Genomic DNA, 20,407 nt, shown 5'->3' with positions numbered 1-20,407 from the left:
TTCGATGCTTGAATCAAACAATAACCTGCACAAATATGATACAATTTCACTGTTTAATTCTTGAATATGATAATAATTAAACAAACACATATTTATTAAACAAGATTTAGTAACTAATAATTAAACTTAATGACCATAGCACAATAGTTTATCCACAAAATTTTATGTAATTAATTCTTCAGCCGGTGAAACGCAGCCTCACACTATGATTTTCAACTGTACACTGACGTCATGCGCACTATGATGCGCACTATGATGCGTACTATGATGCGCACTGATTCAATTCGCGGCAAAATCTTAGCAGTTTTCTAATTGGTTAAAATTATAAATTCCTATTTCAGTACGAATCGGCGCGAAAATTGAAGTACTGTATAATACATAGTATAATATATTTAGTATAAATATCAAAATAATTCTAAGTGAAATTGTAGTAAATACAATTTTAATACAACTATAAATAGAAAATTATATAGTAAATTTATCTATAATTTATAAAAATATATATTAATTATTATATTTTATATTGCAATGAATTTTCAGATGTATATTTTTTTCGTAAAATAACAGTAAAAATATTTTAATACAAATTTGAATTGAAAATTAAAATCATAAAACAATAAATCTAGCTTTAATTCGTAAAAATATGTATTAATTATTACATATAATATTGTAATGAATTATAATATTCATAAATTAATAATAAAAATCTAAAAATTGTTAAATTATTGATCATTATATTCGAAAAATCAATTTTAATACGATCGGAAAACAGCGTAAACCTTCGGCGTACTTCGGTTATCGCGAGCGCTTATAAATATGGGACGAGTCACTCGAATACTTTCATTATTCAATGAACTTTTCTGTTGAAAACATTAATATTATAATATTTTAATCAAATTTTTATAACATAAAAAGCATTCTATCATTCATTTTTATAAAATTTATGAATTAATATTAAATATTGCTAATATATATACTATATATTATTTTTTAATTTTATTTTTTAATATTTATTTACTCTCATATTTATTTGATTAATTTTTATATAATTTTATATAATTTATTAATTTTATATAATTTATTTAAACATTTATTTTTTAATTTATTTATTCTTTTAATTATTTATACTTATTTATTTATTAATTTTTATTCTCATTTATTTATTATTTATCATTTACTTATTCTTTTATTTATTAATTTATATTTTCATTTATTTATTTTTTATTTATTTCTTTATTAATTTATAATTTATTGATAAATATATTTTATTCTTTTAATTATTTACACATTTTATTTATTTCTTTATTTATTTTATTTATTTCTTATTTATTCATTTAGTTATTTTTAATAATTATTATTTTTATATTTTTATTGTGTATAGGCTTCGACGCATAATTACATTCTTTTCTAAGATCTGATAATTAAATTTTTAATGAATTTTTTTAATTTCTTTTGATTTGATTTTTTTCTTACTATTTTTCGTTTTTCTTGTAATTTTTTATACTTTTCTCATTATGTTCGATTTTTTATATAAGTTTTTAATTTTTTTTTAATTTTCAATGATAATAAAAATTTAGGTGATGCTGATAAGAAATGATGATTAAAAATCTTGCATTTAATGCCATCTCTAGGAATAGCAGATGAAACTATATAGAAGCAAGAATTGGAAAAAATAAAGATAAAATAAAAAATAACCATCAGTGCCATCTTTTGAACGCTGTTTTGTATAATTTTAGAAAAATTGATATTATTTTTCAGAAAAAAGTAATCTTTAGAGAAGTGCACATTTAATTTGAAACTTTCTTTTTAAAAATTTAATCTAATTTAAATTTTAAAAATATGAAAATTGAGATAATATTATTATCGGTATAAAAAAATTTTAATTCATGTATTAATAATGAAAATAACTGAATCCGCCTACGATTCAATATTACGTAATCCATTCTATATATATAGTATATATATATTAATATAACATATATTAAATAAGATTTATTCAGGCATATACAGGTAAAAAATCGTAACTCAAAAGTTCGTTTTTTATATAATTTAATTCGAGAATGTATAATAAATATTTTTTCAAGGAATAACAATAGTATCTGTATGGAACAGTATTCAACATTTCATCAATTTCTCATTATCTACAACGAATATAAAATTACAATTCGAGAATAAATATTACATTAACGATTTCTCTCGTGTAAAGCTATTTAAGGAAGGATTGGATCGTCCAAACCCGATATACTTGCATCGTGTAACAGACTAAAAGTTTTCTTACTTTATTCTCTACATGTGACGTAGAACAAGAGACCCGTAACGTCCACTAAATAAACGTAAATGAACGTTCAATTACATCATCTAATCTAAACCCGGTATAAAAAAAAAAAAAAAAGAGAAAAAAAATTGAAGATTGAAAAAAGAAGAAATTTACTATCGCTAAATAGATACTACGATAAACGTGATCGACATGATATAACGTAAAATATAATCAATTTCTTTTTATTCTTTCTAAGAAAGAATGTACATAAGAAATGGATTAATGATGAAAGATTTCTCGTGTATAATCTCTATTCAAGATTCGAACGAATAAAGTAACTATGAATTGGAATCAGTGTGGAAATTAGAAATACTTTATTTTTATCAACCGTCTCCTCTAACAGAATTATTCGACGATAATAATAGTTTATGTACGTACCACAGGATGTCTGGATTTTAATCGATTAGGAACATATTCTTTGGATAATGTAAGAAAAAGAAAATGCTTCGTCAAAGAAAGTTTGTATCAAAAATAAACTATATATAATATGATGCTTGGATTAATGGAGGTGTTCGTAAAATGAACAAAACGAAATAATAAAGATATTTTGTTGCATAATGAATATGAAAATAAATAATGTGTCTCGTTAAATGAAACAAAGAGTAATATCATTTTTGGTTGCTGTTGTATTAAAATTCAAGCAACCTGTATACGTGTGTAATATACATTGAGGTGATTTGTAATTCTTGAAGGAGAAATTACACTGAAATTTTGCAAAGTTTTACTTGCTTTTAAATCATTAATATTAATCTCATATTCCTCTTCTTTTGAATTCAACAATAATCTCCTCAATGTATGTGGTTCAATGTGTATTTTTAACAGCTTGTTTCTACAAGACATAGAGAATGTTATTGCACCTAAGTAATTAATAATAAGTAACAAATCCTGTCACGAATCATGATATTTCTATCTAAGGATAAAAATATGTTTGCTTTCATGATGAAGCACGCAACCAGAGGAATTTAATATGTATTAAATATATATTTTACGAAAAGAAATCTCGATCAAAATTTCTTTGATTAAATTGATGGACAATCAGTAGATACCTAGTATATGATAATAGTAACTATTCGATTTACGCTTCATTATAATTTTTAGCGAGGATGGAGCATTTTCCATAATAGCTAGTAACTATGCCACAGTCGCTTTTTTCTCTTCAAATCGATAAATATATTTCGCAAAAAACGAGTCAAAAAATATACTATATATACTTGGAACTGAAGGTATTCTTTTTTTTTTTTTTTTTTTTTTGTTTCTATATTTTTATTTTCCCTCGATCCGTGATGTTAAACGTGTACGCATAAAATATAAATCTTTTATATAAATGTCATGGTTACACATGAACGTCGATACTTGACCAGTTCTTTTGTATAAAATATTGCTTCAATTTTGTATTCAGTTTTATCTTTAAAAAATGCTGCAAACTTCTTCGCAAAGTTTCGTGTCGATATAATTGCCTGGAAATTTTATGAAGTTCCACATATCTCAATCTCGAGATTGTCTATTTGGACAGAGAAATGCCGTGAAATTTTATCAGTCATTCTCCTTTCGATTATCTACTGCGTATCTAACCGAAGCAGCCTTTTCTTTTCTGTTTACTTCTTTCTCGACGCGAAAACAATGGAAATTTCTACTTGCGACGATAAAATACTCCGTTCGATATAACTTATTAAAATATCAAATTTTTCTCAAGAGAAAATAGAAATATTCTACGAGTTTATTTTTCTTTTTATTACGTGAAATATCCAGCACTGTCGCGTCGATGAATCGGTAAATTAATTTTTTTTTTTTTTTTTTGTTTTTTACATTTATCAGTCTCAAAAATGGATTGAGCGAAAATCTAGGGAACCAGTTCGCCTATCTGCATTCGAAAAATCATTTCCGCTCGTTGCAGCTGATATTGTTTTCCGTTTTCATTGCTGATATCTATTGTAAATTTCTCTTCATCGTAGTTAAATCGACAGGATTTTAATTCCCAATGTATCAATTAAACGCGTTGCATATCTCCTCATTTCGCAAACATATAGCGAAGAAACCACGCTTGTGAAAACGTCCGTTTCAACCGGAAACATTCGACCAGCAAAATGATCAGAAAGTGATCTAAACGCTGGCCTTTCTGCAAGACCTGTTCGCATATTTTCCAAATATGCCTTCGGCGTGGCTACAGAAATGCACCATTGATTTTTGCCGCGGAATCGCATGTTTGTTTTGCTGTCAAAGAATCGACACGTCCTCCGACTTTCTATTCTCCGGCAATATGGCCCTTCTTTCCTCCATCTGAATGTTACCACCGTTCTGATCGCTCGAATAATCGCAATTAGTCGATATTCCCGGCTGAATGTTCACGTATTTATGCGCTGACTCCTCTTTCTGCTTGAAACTTTGAAGAATCATAGGCAAATCTGACGAAGATTCGTTAGCGTTCATCAAAAGTGGCCTGGAACTCTCTATATCGGCGATTCCATTGCCTATGATCGAGTTTTGAGTCGGCTTGTCGTCGTGATCATTGATGTCCAACAAAGGGGGATACGGTATACCGAAAGGGCTGGACGTAGACGTGGTTAGAGTCGTGGAATTCTGAGGTGGCCACGACAATGAAAACTTCCTCAAATTCTCTGGCAACTCTATGTCTAATTGTCCAGTATGCTCGATTTGCACACTGGCCAAAGGAACGTCTAAACACGGAGATAAAATTCGAGGATTCGTCGCCAGAAACTCGACGATCTCCGGTGCAGTTGGCCTCTTTACGTGATCCAATCTCCAACAAGAGTACATCAAGTTTTCTCTGCGAACGACGAAAGATAATTGTTAGAATGATTATCACACGATATAATGCGACAAGACGATCGATTCTCACAATTGTATCTTCACTCCTTTGGGAACCATCAACGAATTTCCGTTCTTAACGTGATTCAGTACTTCGGTGTTGCTCATACCCTGGAAAGGGAAGCTACCGAACGTGATAATCTCGTACAAAAGAACGCCGTAGGACCAGACATCCGAAGCTGGAGTGAAGATTCCCAGTCCCAAGGACTCTGGTGCCATCCATCTAACCGGTAGCATACCTGAAGAAAGAAAGAGAAAATTGTTTTATTCGATATTTATCAAACGAAAAAAAAAAAAAAACAAATATATAAATTTTGTCGAAGTCGTATCGTCACACCTCTTCGATTGAACTTGTAGTAATCGTTCTCGTACATCAACCTGGTCATACCAAAATCTCCAAGCTTCACTACACGTTGCGCGTTCACCAGACAATTACGCGAGGCAATATCCCTGAGGGAAAGGAAAAGTAAATTCGAACTTGCTGAGGCAAATTGAAACAAACGAATCGAATTCTTTTCAACTTACCTATGAACATATTTTGACTGAGCCAAATAGCTGAGCGCCCTAGCTACATCTAAGGCCATTGCAGTCAACTTTCTATTAGAAATCTCATCCGAATCTTCGTAACTATTGTCATTCACGAGATGTCTTCTGGCGAGAAGGTACGTCTTCAGATCGCCGTAAAGCATGAATTCCATCACGGTTAAGACAGGTTCGCTCTTGATGCACACTCCCAACAGTTTGATTATATTCTTGTGATCGAATTGTTTCATCACTTCCACCTCGCTCAGAAAGTCTAATTTTTCCTCGGTGGTACTCCCGATTTTCAGAGTTTTCACGGCCACGGCTAGCCAACCCTTTTCAGGGAAGAACGCCTCACCACCGTAAACCGTTCCAAAAGCGCCCTCCCCTAATTTTCGGTTAATAACCACCCTGTGTCGAGGTATCTCCCATTTATCCAGATCGGACGAGTCGTCACAAGCATAGGATATACCCATAGACTTCAAATACTCTCTCTGCTCGCGTACTTTTCTTTCGTATCTGATAAAAAGAGATATTATAAAACGTTTTAAAACATTTAAAGGGAAAAGTTCGATGATGGAACGTCGCGTTATTAGGGATATTTGAATATTTGATTGAAATAAATAATAATTTCGTTCACCTTCGTTTGATGATGATGAAACCAATGATCAAAAATATCCCCAGTAAACTAAAACCAAAGATATTGACGATCACGAAAGCTACTTCGCAGGACACGTTCATGAAATCTGCAAATCCACCGATGACGCATCGTTGGGGTGGTTCGGAGCCATCGTCTGGCATAGTTCTCGATAGCCAGACTAAAGAAGAGACATTCAAATCCAATTTACCACCCGACACTTCGTGCTGCTTTTCTGACACGTTAGGGTAAAAATTACCGACCAATCGAGTTTCGTTATTAATATGCTGAACGATATTGATAACAGAATATCTCGAAGGGCCACCAAAGAATTTTATTCTCCCAGATACCTAAACGAGTTTATTAATTTTTTTCATTTTATTTTCGTATTTATAATTTTTCTATACAAAAATTGAATATTACGTTAATTCTGCAATGGCGAAATAATATTAATTTCCGTTTCATCGTTGTTTTCGTCATCGTAAAATTACTGCAAATATAAAAATTTTTTCCCCGAAAATAATAATCTTACGCAATTCAAAATAGGCGCGATGAATTTTTCAATAATTTTTCGTACAATGTAAACGTGCGAAAAATGAAACGTGATAAACGCATCATTCGATGAGTCGAAAAAAATACCATTGCAGAATCGACGAACGATCGATTAAAATTTTATTCGTCACGTACCCCGTAAAAATCCGTTTCGCCGATGATGTCCGTTAATCGATTAATAGTATGATTGCTGTGCAGATCGAAAACGTAACTCTGATTTTCACGAAGCAGCCTGTCCATCGCATACGCGTAAGTCCACATAGCGTCGTACGCGTAACCAGCGTAATTAGACGGTGGTTGATTCTTCTTCTGGCAATAAAGCTCGTAACGATCGCGCCATTGACGCACCGTTATCCCTTCTTGCATGATGTCGTTATCCGGTGCAAAGTACGCGTGAGATAAACCGAGATATCCGTTTATCGCTTTACTCATTTCTGCCGTGGTACACGGAACCTGTTCTCCTTTCTGATTGTATCGATCCGTATCGTACCATTCTGGTCGAAGCCAAAGAGGAAGGAACCAAACGTAACCCTTCAATCGCGAAAAATTCGAATGGAATTATTTTTATTGACTCGATCGTTTTCGTAATTATTCGAGAAAAAAAAAGAGGTGGAAAAACTTTGTAGAGTAACGCGTGTTCGACGAATAATAAACAAGTATAGTGGAATGATCGGTTGGAAAAATCGATGTCATAATATAGTTTGTAAATTGAATAGGAAACGTTCAAAGAATAAGTGCCGACCATCGTATTGATTACGACACTTTCTATATTAATTTTTTTCACATCGAATGATTTTAATGAAATTTTATCGCTATTCATTACCATCTTTTTATTGCACAATCACGTGCTTATTAAGTCTTGGATAAAATGGATAAAAAAAAGAAGAGATAGTCTATTAGACTACAAACTTCAAACTTCTTCTATCTCAAGAATAACTAATACTGTTAGACACTTATCTCTAATTCCAAAGATTATTAGTACGAGTAATATACATTTTATATATATATAAAAAATAAATAAATAAATAAATGAACTAGAATTTTTAAACCATCGAAGTTGAATTTTTCTCGACTTTACCTATGCATTCGTAAAAATTACCTGAACCGCTGTCATTTCTAATTTGTACGCATTGCACATCACTTGCCGGGCTGCTTGATCGTATACATCAGCGATGATGATCTTTGCCTTCTTCTGCTTGAAATCTTGCAAATACTATAAATTAAAATATTTTTATTAAATTTATCGCACGCGACTCATTGCACATTATATAAACATCTATCAAGTTAATGATGTTTTTTTCAAAAACCTGCATATTAATACTTAATACATGTAATATCTTTTCTTTTTTTTTTTGAAAAAAGATTTTTAGAAATTTTAGAACAAAAATAAAACCAGATCTATGCGTGGTTTTATTACTCAAGAATTTATAAACTGATTAATATTCAGTTAAAAAGTTTTCATAATTTTGTTCAATTACATCGGTAATAATTAATAAATTGAGTGTTATCCAACATCGTTCAAAATTAAATTTCTAAATTTCTTATTCTTATTGTAAATAATATTAGTTAGCATTATCGTAATAAATACGTTAAATAAAATACGTTAAATGCATATGCACTCATTTTTCATAATTTTTACGTATCTAATCTCTCCAGTACTTCATTTGTTCGATTTATTCATCGACGTGTATATAATTCTCTGTTAGAAGAGGCATAACGTCACACTCGAATAATCGAGCCTTGTGCAACGATTCTTAAAATTGATAAAAAAAATTTATCAATCCATAAAGAATTCGTTTATAAACAATATTGTTTAAATTATTCAATCGCTACTTTCTTCAAAATTTATGAAAATAAACATAATAAAATTAAGTAATCATTTTTCAATAGATTACAAGAACAAACATATATATTTATATAAAGAAGAAAAATTTTACTCAAATTTTCCAGAGTTATTCACTGAAAATTATTTTGCGTCATCGCGTTGAGAATAACTGGTTAATTTGAAGTCTCTTGGAACTGTATTTACAAGCAAAGAAAACATTTAACATCCAACAAAGATCATTACCTTAGTCATCACAATGGGTTCCCGTTCCCTTGGAAACTTTGCATTCGCCACGAACACGATTCCATTGTCTCTGAACAAATCTTGCATGTAAGATATGTACTCGGTGTATTTCTGTCCATCCTCCGTCAACGAAGCCACCCTCTTCCATCCCAGTTTCTTCAACAATTGCAAGTAAACGTGCTTGTACTGCTTGTTTTCACCGATAGTCCGAAAGAAGTACGGATATTTAGTGCGATCGTTAAAGCTGGATCCTTCGGCGCTGTAACTGATTACCACTGTCTTGTAATGCTTCGAAACACCGACCAACGGTTCCACGGTCTCGGAACAAGCTGGCCCCAAAACACCGACAAGCTTCTCATATTGATTGTGCACTATATAATCGATGAACGATCTCATCACCATATCCGATTTACACTGGCCATCGTTCACCAACAGGGTGAAATTGTAATCCCTCAGGATTGTATTGTTCACGTTGATCGCCTCCTTTGCCAACATGGCCGCGACCAATATCGCTTTCCCCGAATAAAACGTCTCGCTCATAGGGAATATCCCGCCCACGTAGAGAATGTTCTTGTCGGCAGTATTCGGCATCCATAAATTGAGAGTGTAGTTGAGATTGTCTCTCAACCAGTCGCACGCGATCTCTTCCTCGTTTCTTGATAAATCGTCGTTGCGCCGGTTGATCAGATCCTCGTACATCTCGCGGGTGAATTTCGCGTGATTGATCGCTTCGTAGGCTAATTTGGCGGCGTATTCGAGCTTAGCCCAGACCAGTTTGGTCAATCTGTTGGATTCGTATTTGCAACCGATCTCCGAGTTGGTGGCGCTGCATCGGGGGAAATCGATGCTGACGAATTCCCTCTCGTTCGGTATCACGGTGCTGGGAGTCCAATGCAGAAATACCAACGATCTGAGGAGAACGAGAAATTTGTTTTCGCGCGCAATAATAAGATATAAAAAGGCGACGAATGTTTTTCGAGACGGCGCGAGAAAAACAGGCCGGTCTGGAATGGATGGTGAGTAATAAAAAGAAAAAGAAACGTTGCTTCGTTCGTACGAGATTTGTTTTTGCCGTGAATTCTATTTCGAGGAGACGTTTATTGCGATCAACGAGGTAATAACACGGACAATCCGAATTTTTCATATTCTTTTGTTCCTACGCGTTCGATAAATCGATTATCCCGCATCGAGGAAGAATTGAAGTATAATTCATGAAAAAAGCCGATTCTTGTTCGATTAAATGTAATTCTTCTGAAATGTAATTAAATATAATTAAAGATATAATCGATGGACAAAAATGTTTAAATGTTTTTGCTTCTCTGGAAAAAGGCGAAAATCGTTTCTTGACAAGAATCGTTTCTCAAATGAACTACTTCGATAATGTAAATATCGTATATCGTAAACGCGTAAAAATATTGAAATCGAAGCGAGTTATAACAGTTTATAAGAATGAAGAAACGTGCAATACCTGTCGGTCGAAGTAGACGAATTTCGATCGAACAGCAGCTTCTCGGCGAGTTTGATCACGTGTTTCAAATTCGACCCGAACCAGATCACTTTCACGTACAGTTTCATTTGATCTATGTGATCCTTGACAAAATTGGTAACATCGATGTAACTGGTCAACAATAAAGCGCACGGTTTCCCTTGGCACCATTCCGGAATGTACATTCCCTGTTGGCAATACGATTCCTGGCAGTAATAGGTCTTGGTCTTCGGGTCTATGGTAAAATTCCGAATGCTCTCCAACGTGGATTCGTCCATTTCGAAGCGGGAAGCTTTTTCGAGTTCCGTGAAGATTATCCAACTGTCGCTACGCCTGGATAACGCAATCGGAACGAACCAACCGAAATGGCCGGGAGGAGCGATGGATCCGCATTCTTTCACGTCATGCGAATTTAGCAGTGGCATCGTGTCTAGCTGTGGCGGGATCCAGACCTCCATGTTCACCATTGGGAGTCTGTTCGAAAGATTATTTCGATATGTAAATAAATACACCTTCTTCTGTTATAAAACAATCTAATGAAAGAGTAAAAAATATTTTAAAAATTTAATCGAGCTCTCTTTTACGAAGCTTAGTTATAAATAAATTTTAAAATTCACAAGAACTCGATGGAGAGTTATATCGAGAATAATCGAGATAAAAATATAGTTTGCGTCTTACTTTTCCTTACTACCAAACATTAAGTCGTCGGACAATCTGCTGAAAGTTTCCTCCGCCCTGAACTCATCCTCCACTTCATAGATAGACACTTTCGAATAACCGAGCACCTCTGTCAAGAATATTTTCATGATTATAGTAGCCAGCCTCTGAGTCACTCTACGAGACACCTCGAAATTTATGTTCAATGGTTGCCCGTCCAAGTGGATTACCCTCTTTGGATTCACCTCTGTCAAAGCATTAATTCTTCGATTAATTTTTTTTTTTTTTTGAACGATTACAAATTAGATAATTAACAAGATAATTAAGCAAGGAGAAAAAGTTGGTATAAGATCGTAGACGTTGCGTTGGAGCAGTAATTTACCTTCGAGCATGGTCAGACATCGATTTGAGATCACGATTTTCGCGATGGTCAGAAAGACCAACACGCCCAGTATAGATCCAAACCTCAACATCTTGATTTTCTCCTCCTGTAAGAAAACGAATATTCCGTTGTTATTTACAATTTTATAAATTATTCTATAAGGGATGTTGAAAAATTATCGCAAATGGACGAAACGATATTATTAGAAATATAAAGAAGATTTTAATCCAGGTTTCGTTCGAATATCGTGTTCGAATATTTGAACGAATTTTATTCGACATCTTCCCAAACGTGTTAAAATTCCTAAAACATTACAGGTATAAGATCAATCTAAACTATCGATTCTAAATTATTATTAGCGATTTCAGTCGCATTTCAGAGACTCTGTCAACGAATCCATCTAAAACATCAAAGACGGTAGCCAGTGAAGAAAGAGAAAAAAAAATAGCCAGCGAAGAATACTAGCACGTTCCGCATTTCAATGGACGTTCTCTATAGGATATATTAAGATTCACGAAGTAAGACTTAGGTTACAGTCCAGCTAACAATGCACCAGCCCGTGTATAAATAGCCACGACATAGAGAGTGATTCGACTTTAAACGACCAACAGTAAATTTAAACGAACTTAGGAACGCGCTTCTTTCTCACGTGAAACAGAGAGAGAGAGAGAGAGAGAGAGAGAGAGAGAGACGGGTTGTCTCAGGTAAGTTTGGACAGGTGGGGCACCAATCAAAATAGGAGAGATCGAGGAGAGAAATCGGCATCGACGAACGGCACGATCTCTTTCTTTCTCTGCCTCTTGTCGTAGGTGTGTCGTTTGTTTACAACGACGAAGTAAAGCACGAGCACACGTCGTCGGCTTGGACGAAGGTGACAAGAGAAGCAATAATCACCACGCTGCTATTCTTAGCCACGGGCAGCGCGGGCGCTTTGACTTTTCAACCCGTGGGCGAATGAACTGCGCCGTTTTCTTCTTCTCCTTAATCGAATCCTCCACCACGAGAATTAGGTCGATTGCATTCTTCCACGTGAGAAACCACGTGAAACTCTGACTAAGTTTGTTCGAAGAACATATGTATGTATATATATATATATAAAACATGGTTAAAAACAAATTCTTTGAAACGTAATTTCAAGAACGTAATTTTTCTTGGAACGAGTTGATATAATATCGATGTTTTTGGACCTTGTTCATTGATGCCAATGATCGATTTCCAAGTTGAGAAAACACGTCAGGATATTTGGTCGAATGTTGAGGTCACTCGCAACTGAACGATTACTTACAATTACCAACTGTTTTAGATATTCACCTGTCTTTGCACGGTCAAACTCGAAAACAAAGATGACGCTAGTTTCTTCCACTTTGTGCGTCATCAAATTGCGATATCGTTTAGATAATCGAATCATTTACGTGTTACGAATAATTGGATGCGTGTTCATCCGAACACTTAAGATATTCTTAATAAAAAATGATTAAATATTGCGTTTTAATACGCGAGAAAAGAAAATATTCGATCGAAATTCGATCGTTGAAATTACGAATGATCGAAAATCGAGAATATTCTTCGAATTAATGAATAAAAATTATTCGAGATTAAATTACATATACGATGTGATTATACGAGGAGAATTTTTGCGCTCGTAAAACGTCGTAGAAGTCAATAAGTCGGTTCTTACGAGTCTCGAAGTCAATAAATCAATCGGAATGATGTTATTGGCAATTTGATGAATAATTTGTAATTCTGTTTTACTATTAGGCGATGACATTTCGAATTCTTCAAAGAAATCATCGAGACATTTGTGTCACGTACACAAATACTAATTATATACATCTGTGACAATAAATCATGCTCAACTACTCGAGATATTTCTGTCTTACCTATCCTAGTTCTAACTGCGTGCATTTATTGATTATCATCTATCGAACGACTTCCTTATAATAATCGTTATTTGATAATTTGCTGCGAAAAGCGCTCTTGTTCGTACAAATCTTTTTTGAAAATTATTATTTATATCCAAACACGTCCAAAGATTCGGTATATAAGATAAACGAGAAACTCTACGTATAATTTATATTGCCAATAATTTGCACTTATTAAAATGAGAATAGTCTACTTTTTCTAGCCTAAATTCTATGAAAATTTATGGCTCGCAACAAAACTAAATATTCATTGCGCAATAAACAAAACGAACCATAACTATTTTTGTACTTTCGCAAATTTCGAAATTGAAAATAATAAAAATCTCGTCTAAACTCTCAATGATTATGATTCAAAATGTCCAACTCTATCCCACTCTATCTTGCGTCATCGAATCTTTTATATTTCCACGTTGTTTCCATTGAAAATAGAAATAACGCGGTTCATTGAAATTCGAAATTCATTGGAAATTATGATTCAGGGTAGGCAACCGATTAATCATTCCAAGTCGATCGAATGACACCATCCTAGTCGAGTACACCTTGAACACCTTCGATAATCAGGCTGACAACGCGTACTTGACAACGATACCGCAATTTATCGGAACTAGCGCAGATATTTTCATCGACGTTACGTCAGACATCTATGAAGAAATGAAGGAGGAAAATATCAATGTATCGACGGCATTTCGTGGTAGGCGATGATGCATGACGCAGGATGATGCACGCACGTGGCGATACTCGTTTGCAATTTACTGGATAAAAAATTAAACCAAGCCTGACCTATGGCCCAGTTTTTATCGTCAATGAATAAAATATTATGGAAGACCGGTAGAAATAATTCGATTAACTTTTTCATCGTGAGATACCGATTCTTCGTCTTTTCTCTCTCTCTCTCTCTCTCTCTCTCTCTCTCTCTCTCTCTCTCTCTCTCTCTCTCTCTCTCTCTCTCTCTCTCATCTATAATATGAAAAAGAAGTTTTGGATCGAGTAGTCACTCGATATGAAGTATATTGCTTATCTTGAACGATGTAACATCATTAAACGTAAACATATTTACTTTGGATGTTTCGAATTAAGACGAATCGTAAAGAAATAAAAAAAAAAAAAAAAAAAAAAAAAAGTCCGATTGGCCGAGAAGTTTAATAGTCGAGTGAGAGAATAGATAGCGAATTAAAAGAAAAATAATAGAGTGATAATATTGCGCGATAAAAATACGAAGTAACGTAATTTCAGATATTTATTTATTTTTTTTTTATTTTTTTCAAACTTTTAACACGTAAATAAATTTCGTGAAATGTATTATTTTTTTTTTTTTTAAATGTCACGATTTTCTCTTCCCCTTTTAAAATTTAATACTTTTTTTAAATGCATTGTCACAGATAATATTTTATTTGTATATTTGTGTTCTGAAATTAGGAGTTTTTTTTTTTCAAAATGTGTCATCAAATTTTATCAAACGAAACATTCGTAAACATTTCGAAAAATTCGTAACACGGCTACGATATCGCGGAGGAACAAAGTTGATTCTCGAATATTTAAGTTGAATTTCATTTATTTCTAGAGCAAAAACAGGTCTCGAGAAAAATGTGAAAATACATTGATACGGTACTTATCGAATAATGTACGCACATATGCAAACGAATAGATAAACGCGTTCATTAAGATTAGTATACAACTGTGCGATATGCCGAGTTAATTGAACAAGCGAAAGAGAAGACGAACAAAGAAAAGAGGCGGGAACATTCATTCGTTTCTCCACGTGTTCCTCCTATCTACTCATAAAAAATGTAAAAGAGACAAAAACGAAAGAGAGAGAGAGAGAGAAAAGGAAATGTTAAAAAAAAAAAATTCTTCGTTTCCGACGAGCATGGATTTTCCAATTCGGAAAGAATTGTAAGAAAATAGCGGAACTTTCGATATGCTCGCGTCATCAGCGACTTTTACGCATAAAATGCTTGTTCTCAGAAACGTCATATCCTTATTACTCGCGATGTTATCAAGAAGATCGACTCGACAAATTTTCTGCAATAAATCATTTTTAAAATTCATTACGAAAATTCACGGAAACGGAATGAGCGAAGGAATACGTGTCATCGGCTTTCTATAGATTCTGACGACGTCGAAACGACTAGACTAGAGCACTTGTGGCAACCTTACTACATCGTTGATAACGTGGAAAAACGTTACTACTTTAGAAAAAAAAAAGAAAAAAAAAAGCGCCAATGAATCAACTCGTGACTAATGTACGTATCGAAATATTATTCTATTATTTTAAAAATTTTCTTGCCAGGTGGACAGATAGACAAATTGCGAAATACATGTTTCTCGATAAATTACAAAGAATTCTTTGAAATCAACAATTTAATTTAAATCTTGGGTGTGATTCAAATGAATCATGTTGTTATTCCATTTAATGATATAGAACCAGTTTTTTTTTTTTATAGTATTTTCTTTTGTATAATAATAAGTCGTAAATACGATCGTATTAATGAAATATTGGCAATTTGTATGTTAAAGTGAAATATAACGTAAATTAATGTCTAATATTAATTTTTGGAATATATATGGTAGAATCTTTTTCGTACGATTCTCGTTGAAATTTCTCAAGAATGCTATATTTATTGGCAATTTTTTACGTATATTTTGCAGCTTGAAAATTAAATAGAATCCCTGTAGCATTGACGTAAGATACATATTTAGTTAGACACATTATTTCTATTTAGCTTTTTAAATGAGATTTTAAATAGACAAGATTAAATGTAATAATATCAATAAATAATAATTTGACTTATTGATCGAACTATTCAAATTGACCAATTATACATTTACTAAAGAAAACTGGTAAAGAAAGCAAAATAATGATACGATTCATTGCCTCTTTTTTTATGCAAACACCTCGCATTATTTAATCTTTCCAGATCCAATTAATTCAGGAATACTTTGATAGACAGTTCTTAAACAACTTTTTTAACAAAATAAATTATTCGAACGAAGAAAAACTCTATTCAGAAAGATTCGAACGAAAAACTTAAAAAATTACGATTACTAATTCTATCGTATAATTACCAAGAAACAAAATTTTGTTATTGCAAGAATAATACGTTCACACTTGCACACTTATATATATTTAATCGTGGCATTGTTTTCTCTGAAACGATCATTTTATCAAACCTATCAATTGCGAGTTGTTGGATGAAAAACAGCAGTTTCGAAAGCATCGAGGCTAATCGTTCGACGTCATTCTTCAAATACCGTGCGAAATCAGTAGAACGAGGCGTGATAAGGGAGGCGAGAGGCTAATAGGAGGTAAGTTAATACGAGACAACCTTCTTATCAATTGTTTTTCCTAACGGAAATGCAACGCCTCGCTTGTATGTTTGTTACAAGTGATAAACAAATCGATTAGTACACGATGACGAAATTATTTTCGTGCCGATCCTCGTCTAACACGGTTCGCTACCGTTTCTATCGCGGACAATGTTAAAAGAGTCGTTGTTGACGTTCACTGATATCGACATGGACACAATGACACGATAATGGCAATCTCTTCCATGGGAATGAGCGCGTTTCGATTCAATCGCTAATCCAATTACGAGTCATCCAAGTGTGCAAGGTTACATCACGCTTAAGGGTTGCATTTAAATGAAATTAGTCGTCTAATTAATCAAGTATTTTCAATGGGATCGTGTTCCTTTTTTCAAGGATCTATTAAATATTGTAAATTTGACGTTTTTTTTTTATTGTAAATTTATAAGATTTTCACGTTCAATATTTTGAATGTTCCACTTGTCGAAAAGTTAAGCCAATTTTTCATTTAATGCCACGCGCGTTTGCTTTCTTAATTTGATGCTTTGCATCAACGAATGGAGATAATAGTTTTTCCTTAATGCGAATTAAAGAAAGGATGAGATTGAATTTCGCTGGCAATGAAAAAGTAAACTGTTATTACGTAGTAATAATAGAGATATTCTGAATGGAAAATCTGATTCATAGATAAATTCATTAAACGTCTCGAGAAAAACTCGTAAAACTCAAATACAGATACAAACGTAACAAATAAAACAGAGAGAAAGAGAAAAAGGCATTGGAAGAGAAATGATATTACTTAGGTTACAATAATTAATAAAAAATTAATAGGATAAAATCTAATTAAAAAAATTAATAAAACAAAATCTAAAATTAATCGCATATATCGTATTAAGTTATAAATTAATAAGACCGTACAACAATATAAAAATATAATTTCTTGCTATTTAATATATCATTAAAAACATATAATATAATATATTAAGCAATATAACAAGTAGCTTGTGATAATAAAATTAACACATAGAACAATTAAAAATTAACATAATATTCTCGTTATTGAAAAACACAATATTTTAGAAATGCAATTTTCACAATGTATTAATACATCTATTATAAACTACTAATTGTATTAGTTTCTCACTGTCAAATACATTTTTTTTTTTTTTTTTTGCTAACAATTATTAACGCGATCGACATCTAAAATCGTGGGATGATCGATTGGATCGAAGGAGACAAGCGTTCTTTATCTACTACTTACGATCAATGAACGAGAGGAAGTCAACGAACCGGATGCAGTTCGCCACGATCGAGTAACAATGGTTCGACTAGATAACAGCACACTCATGCACGCTGTTAAAATACATGGCGTAATATAATTACTCCAAAATGCATATACTCTCGCGCGTGAGCTTATTTGTATATCATATACATAGATATAGATATTTAATCATCTTGATAAAACTAGTACGCAGCTACGCCGTTGTCGTTGTGACAAGATTGACGTCATGATGACACTTGTTTGTCTGGGCGACTGAAGTATATAATATATATACGTGTATGTGTGTGCATGCTAATCGATAACGATAAATAGTGAACGAAGGCGGCCTGAAAATAGTGGCGGCGATTTCTCAATGGAAAAAGATGATGGGCACGTGTTTGATCAATGATCGATCACACGCACTTGATACAGAGAAATTGAGATACAGGAAGAGACAATCATTGAGACCATCTTGGCAATAATTTATCTATTAATAATATTAGAGAATTGAGTCAAGACATATAGACGATCGTACAATATGATGTTACGTTCTACTTTGCTTGTTAGTAAAGAAGATTAGTTTCCGATCATATTTTTCGTACAATAAACAACAAATTATGACAACAATTTCCTTTTCCAATTTATTTTTCATATCGAGATCTGAAATTTTTCTCAAATTTATCTTTTTTTTCCCTTTTTTTTTTCTTCTTTTTCGCGATTCTATCTATACAGATTTTTGCTCCATCCGATCTCATCCGATTTACGTTCATCGTTTCGAGGATCGATCGAGGATCGATTCTAGAATTTGAAGACGCATGCGTAAATTTACTTTTACAATTTTCAACGGGACGAGACATTGTCAATATTCCCCTATTTCTATTATCTATCCTCTGCGCGAGAACGCGATATCGAATAGCCAAGGTTGTGAGCGATAAATCGATTCGAGAGACGTCACAGAGCCGAGCAAACGGGCAGTTTTTTATTTGCATTCGATGATAATGACAGAGGTCTGCTAGTGGAAGGTGGAGCCCGCGTTTGGATAATAATAATCATAGAAGGAGTAGTACCAAGAAAATGAAAGTGCACAAAGTTTAACGTCAATCGTGGAAATGTTATGGATATTGACGATATTGAAATTTACAAGAATCGAGCGATTACAAAATATGCAAATATTTCATTAACACATCTTGCTTACGTAAAATTCAAGCAATTTAAGAGAGTGGCATAAAAAAAAAAATAAGGAAAATAACAAGTGTAATGACAGGTTGACGAATTATGAAATAAACAAGTAAAATTATTAACATTGTGATAAAATTTCCGTAATTGACAAATGATCGAAGATAGTTAAGTCAACTTATAAATTGCAAAATCCCAAAGTACGATTCGTTTTAATATTGAAATTAATTTTATAGACACTTAAATTCAGACACTTTCTTTAACGTTTGTTCACTTTAATGTAGTTACATTTCAAAATTTTACAATCGATTCTAATACTGATTTTTATGTAAATATATGATAATGACTCGTTATTTGGCATTTATAAAAAAAGTTGAAAAATATCGCGCATTCAATATATTGTATGTATATGTTGTAGTATGAAAAATGCAATCAGAATTTTTAAAAAAATCGTTGAAAACTTAATGGAAAAAGTCATTGATTTAGGCTAGAATCGATCGAGTATCAGATTTGATTGAAAAAGAAACTTTTCGAAAGAAATAAGAATCGTTTTCTTAGTGACAGTTATTGTAATTATCGATATTTCATCTCATAGATATTATTTTTTTTTTTTTGTTTAATAAGCAAAAACTTGTTTGCAATCAACATTCTTACGACATCATAGTTAAATATCATTTATTGAAAAAGGAAAAAGAATCATTAATCGAAAAAATTGTACTTATTTTACATATAATATCCGGCAAGTAAAATTTAAAGGAATTTTTTTTTTTTTTAAATTTAAAGAATATAATATCAGTATAATATCTAATATTTACAATATCTGATTATTTTCAAATACTATTACGCGTAAATCTCTAAAGTTTTTCAAGAAATTTTCAAGAACTTTGTACAGAAGAACCAAAAATCTCATTTTATTCTTTGGAAAAAGAAATTGTATCTTACATCGATTTATCATTCTGATTTCACGATATCCTATCTTTGAAAACTTGGAAAGATTGAATTCTTCGAAAGAAGAGAAAAGAAAAGAAAGAAAAATTACAATCTTTTGAATTTTTATTCAAGGAATTCGCTCATAAGCTCAGTGACCGGTTAACCTTGCCCGCGAGAAAACCGTGAAATCGCGCAAGTAACGGGGTCGTTTCGAAAATCTTGGCCGGTGGTCGTGAAAACCAGTCAGTATTTTGTCTCAGATACATCTTGTCGCTCGTCTCCCGAATAGTAATGAACATCTTCTTACATCGAGGATCGACGTAATCGTTTCCGAACTGTTTTTACGCGATAAACAAGTTTCTGCT

The 20,407-nt window shown here is 32.8% G+C and overlaps 2 protein-coding genes across 2 annotated transcripts in view; both read right to left on the bottom strand.

The window, feature by feature from the left end:
* Positions 1 to 3,543: 3,543 nt before the first annotated feature.
* On the bottom strand, positions 3,544 to 18,038 carry LOC100867610 (uncharacterized). Its single transcript, XM_031917123.2, has 12 exons — positions 17,937 to 18,038; positions 11,448 to 11,553; positions 11,087 to 11,312; positions 10,391 to 10,882; positions 8,923 to 9,832; positions 7,954 to 8,067; positions 6,990 to 7,385; positions 6,306 to 6,652; positions 5,669 to 6,184; positions 5,481 to 5,593; positions 5,175 to 5,382; positions 3,544 to 5,102 (listed from the first exon to the last, which is right to left on the bottom strand). The coding sequence occupies exons 1-12, from the start codon at positions 18,021 to 18,023 to the stop codon at positions 4,532 to 4,534; spliced, it is 4,086 nt and encodes a 1,361-aa protein (XP_031772983.1). The 5' UTR covers positions 18,024 to 18,038; the 3' UTR covers positions 3,544 to 4,531.
* Positions 11,448 to 20,407, bottom strand: part of LOC105735707 (uncharacterized) — a 22,823-nt gene continuing 13,863 nt past the window's right edge. The window contains exon 4 of the transcript XR_015294200.1: positions 11,448 to 11,553. The gene's annotated coding sequence lies outside the window, so the exon portion shown is untranslated. The remainder of the gene's footprint in view (positions 11,554 to 20,407) is intronic.

The sequence above is a fragment of the Apis florea genome, unplaced genomic scaffold (genome assembly GCF_048593485.1).
Source record: "Apis florea isolate Af1SG1 unplaced genomic scaffold, ASM4859348v1 contig_3587_pilon, whole genome shotgun sequence".
NCBI classification, from domain to species: domain Eukaryota; kingdom Metazoa; phylum Arthropoda; class Insecta; order Hymenoptera; family Apidae; genus Apis; species Apis florea.
This window is presented reverse-complemented; position numbering and strand designations above follow the sequence as displayed.

Coding starts and splice junctions, on each gene's coding strand:
- LOC100867610 (XM_031917123.2), bottom strand. CDS start 18,023: ATGAGTGTGCTGTTATCTAGTCGAACCATTGTTACTCGATCGTGGCGA. Junction 9,833..10,390: donor TCGTCTACTTCGACCGACAG/GTATTGCACGTT, acceptor CGTTCTCCTCAG/ATCGTTGGTATTTCTGCATT. Junction 5,594..5,668: donor CAGTCAAAATATGTTCATAG/GTAAGTTGAAAA, acceptor CCTTTCCCTCAG/GGATATTGCCTCGCGTAATT.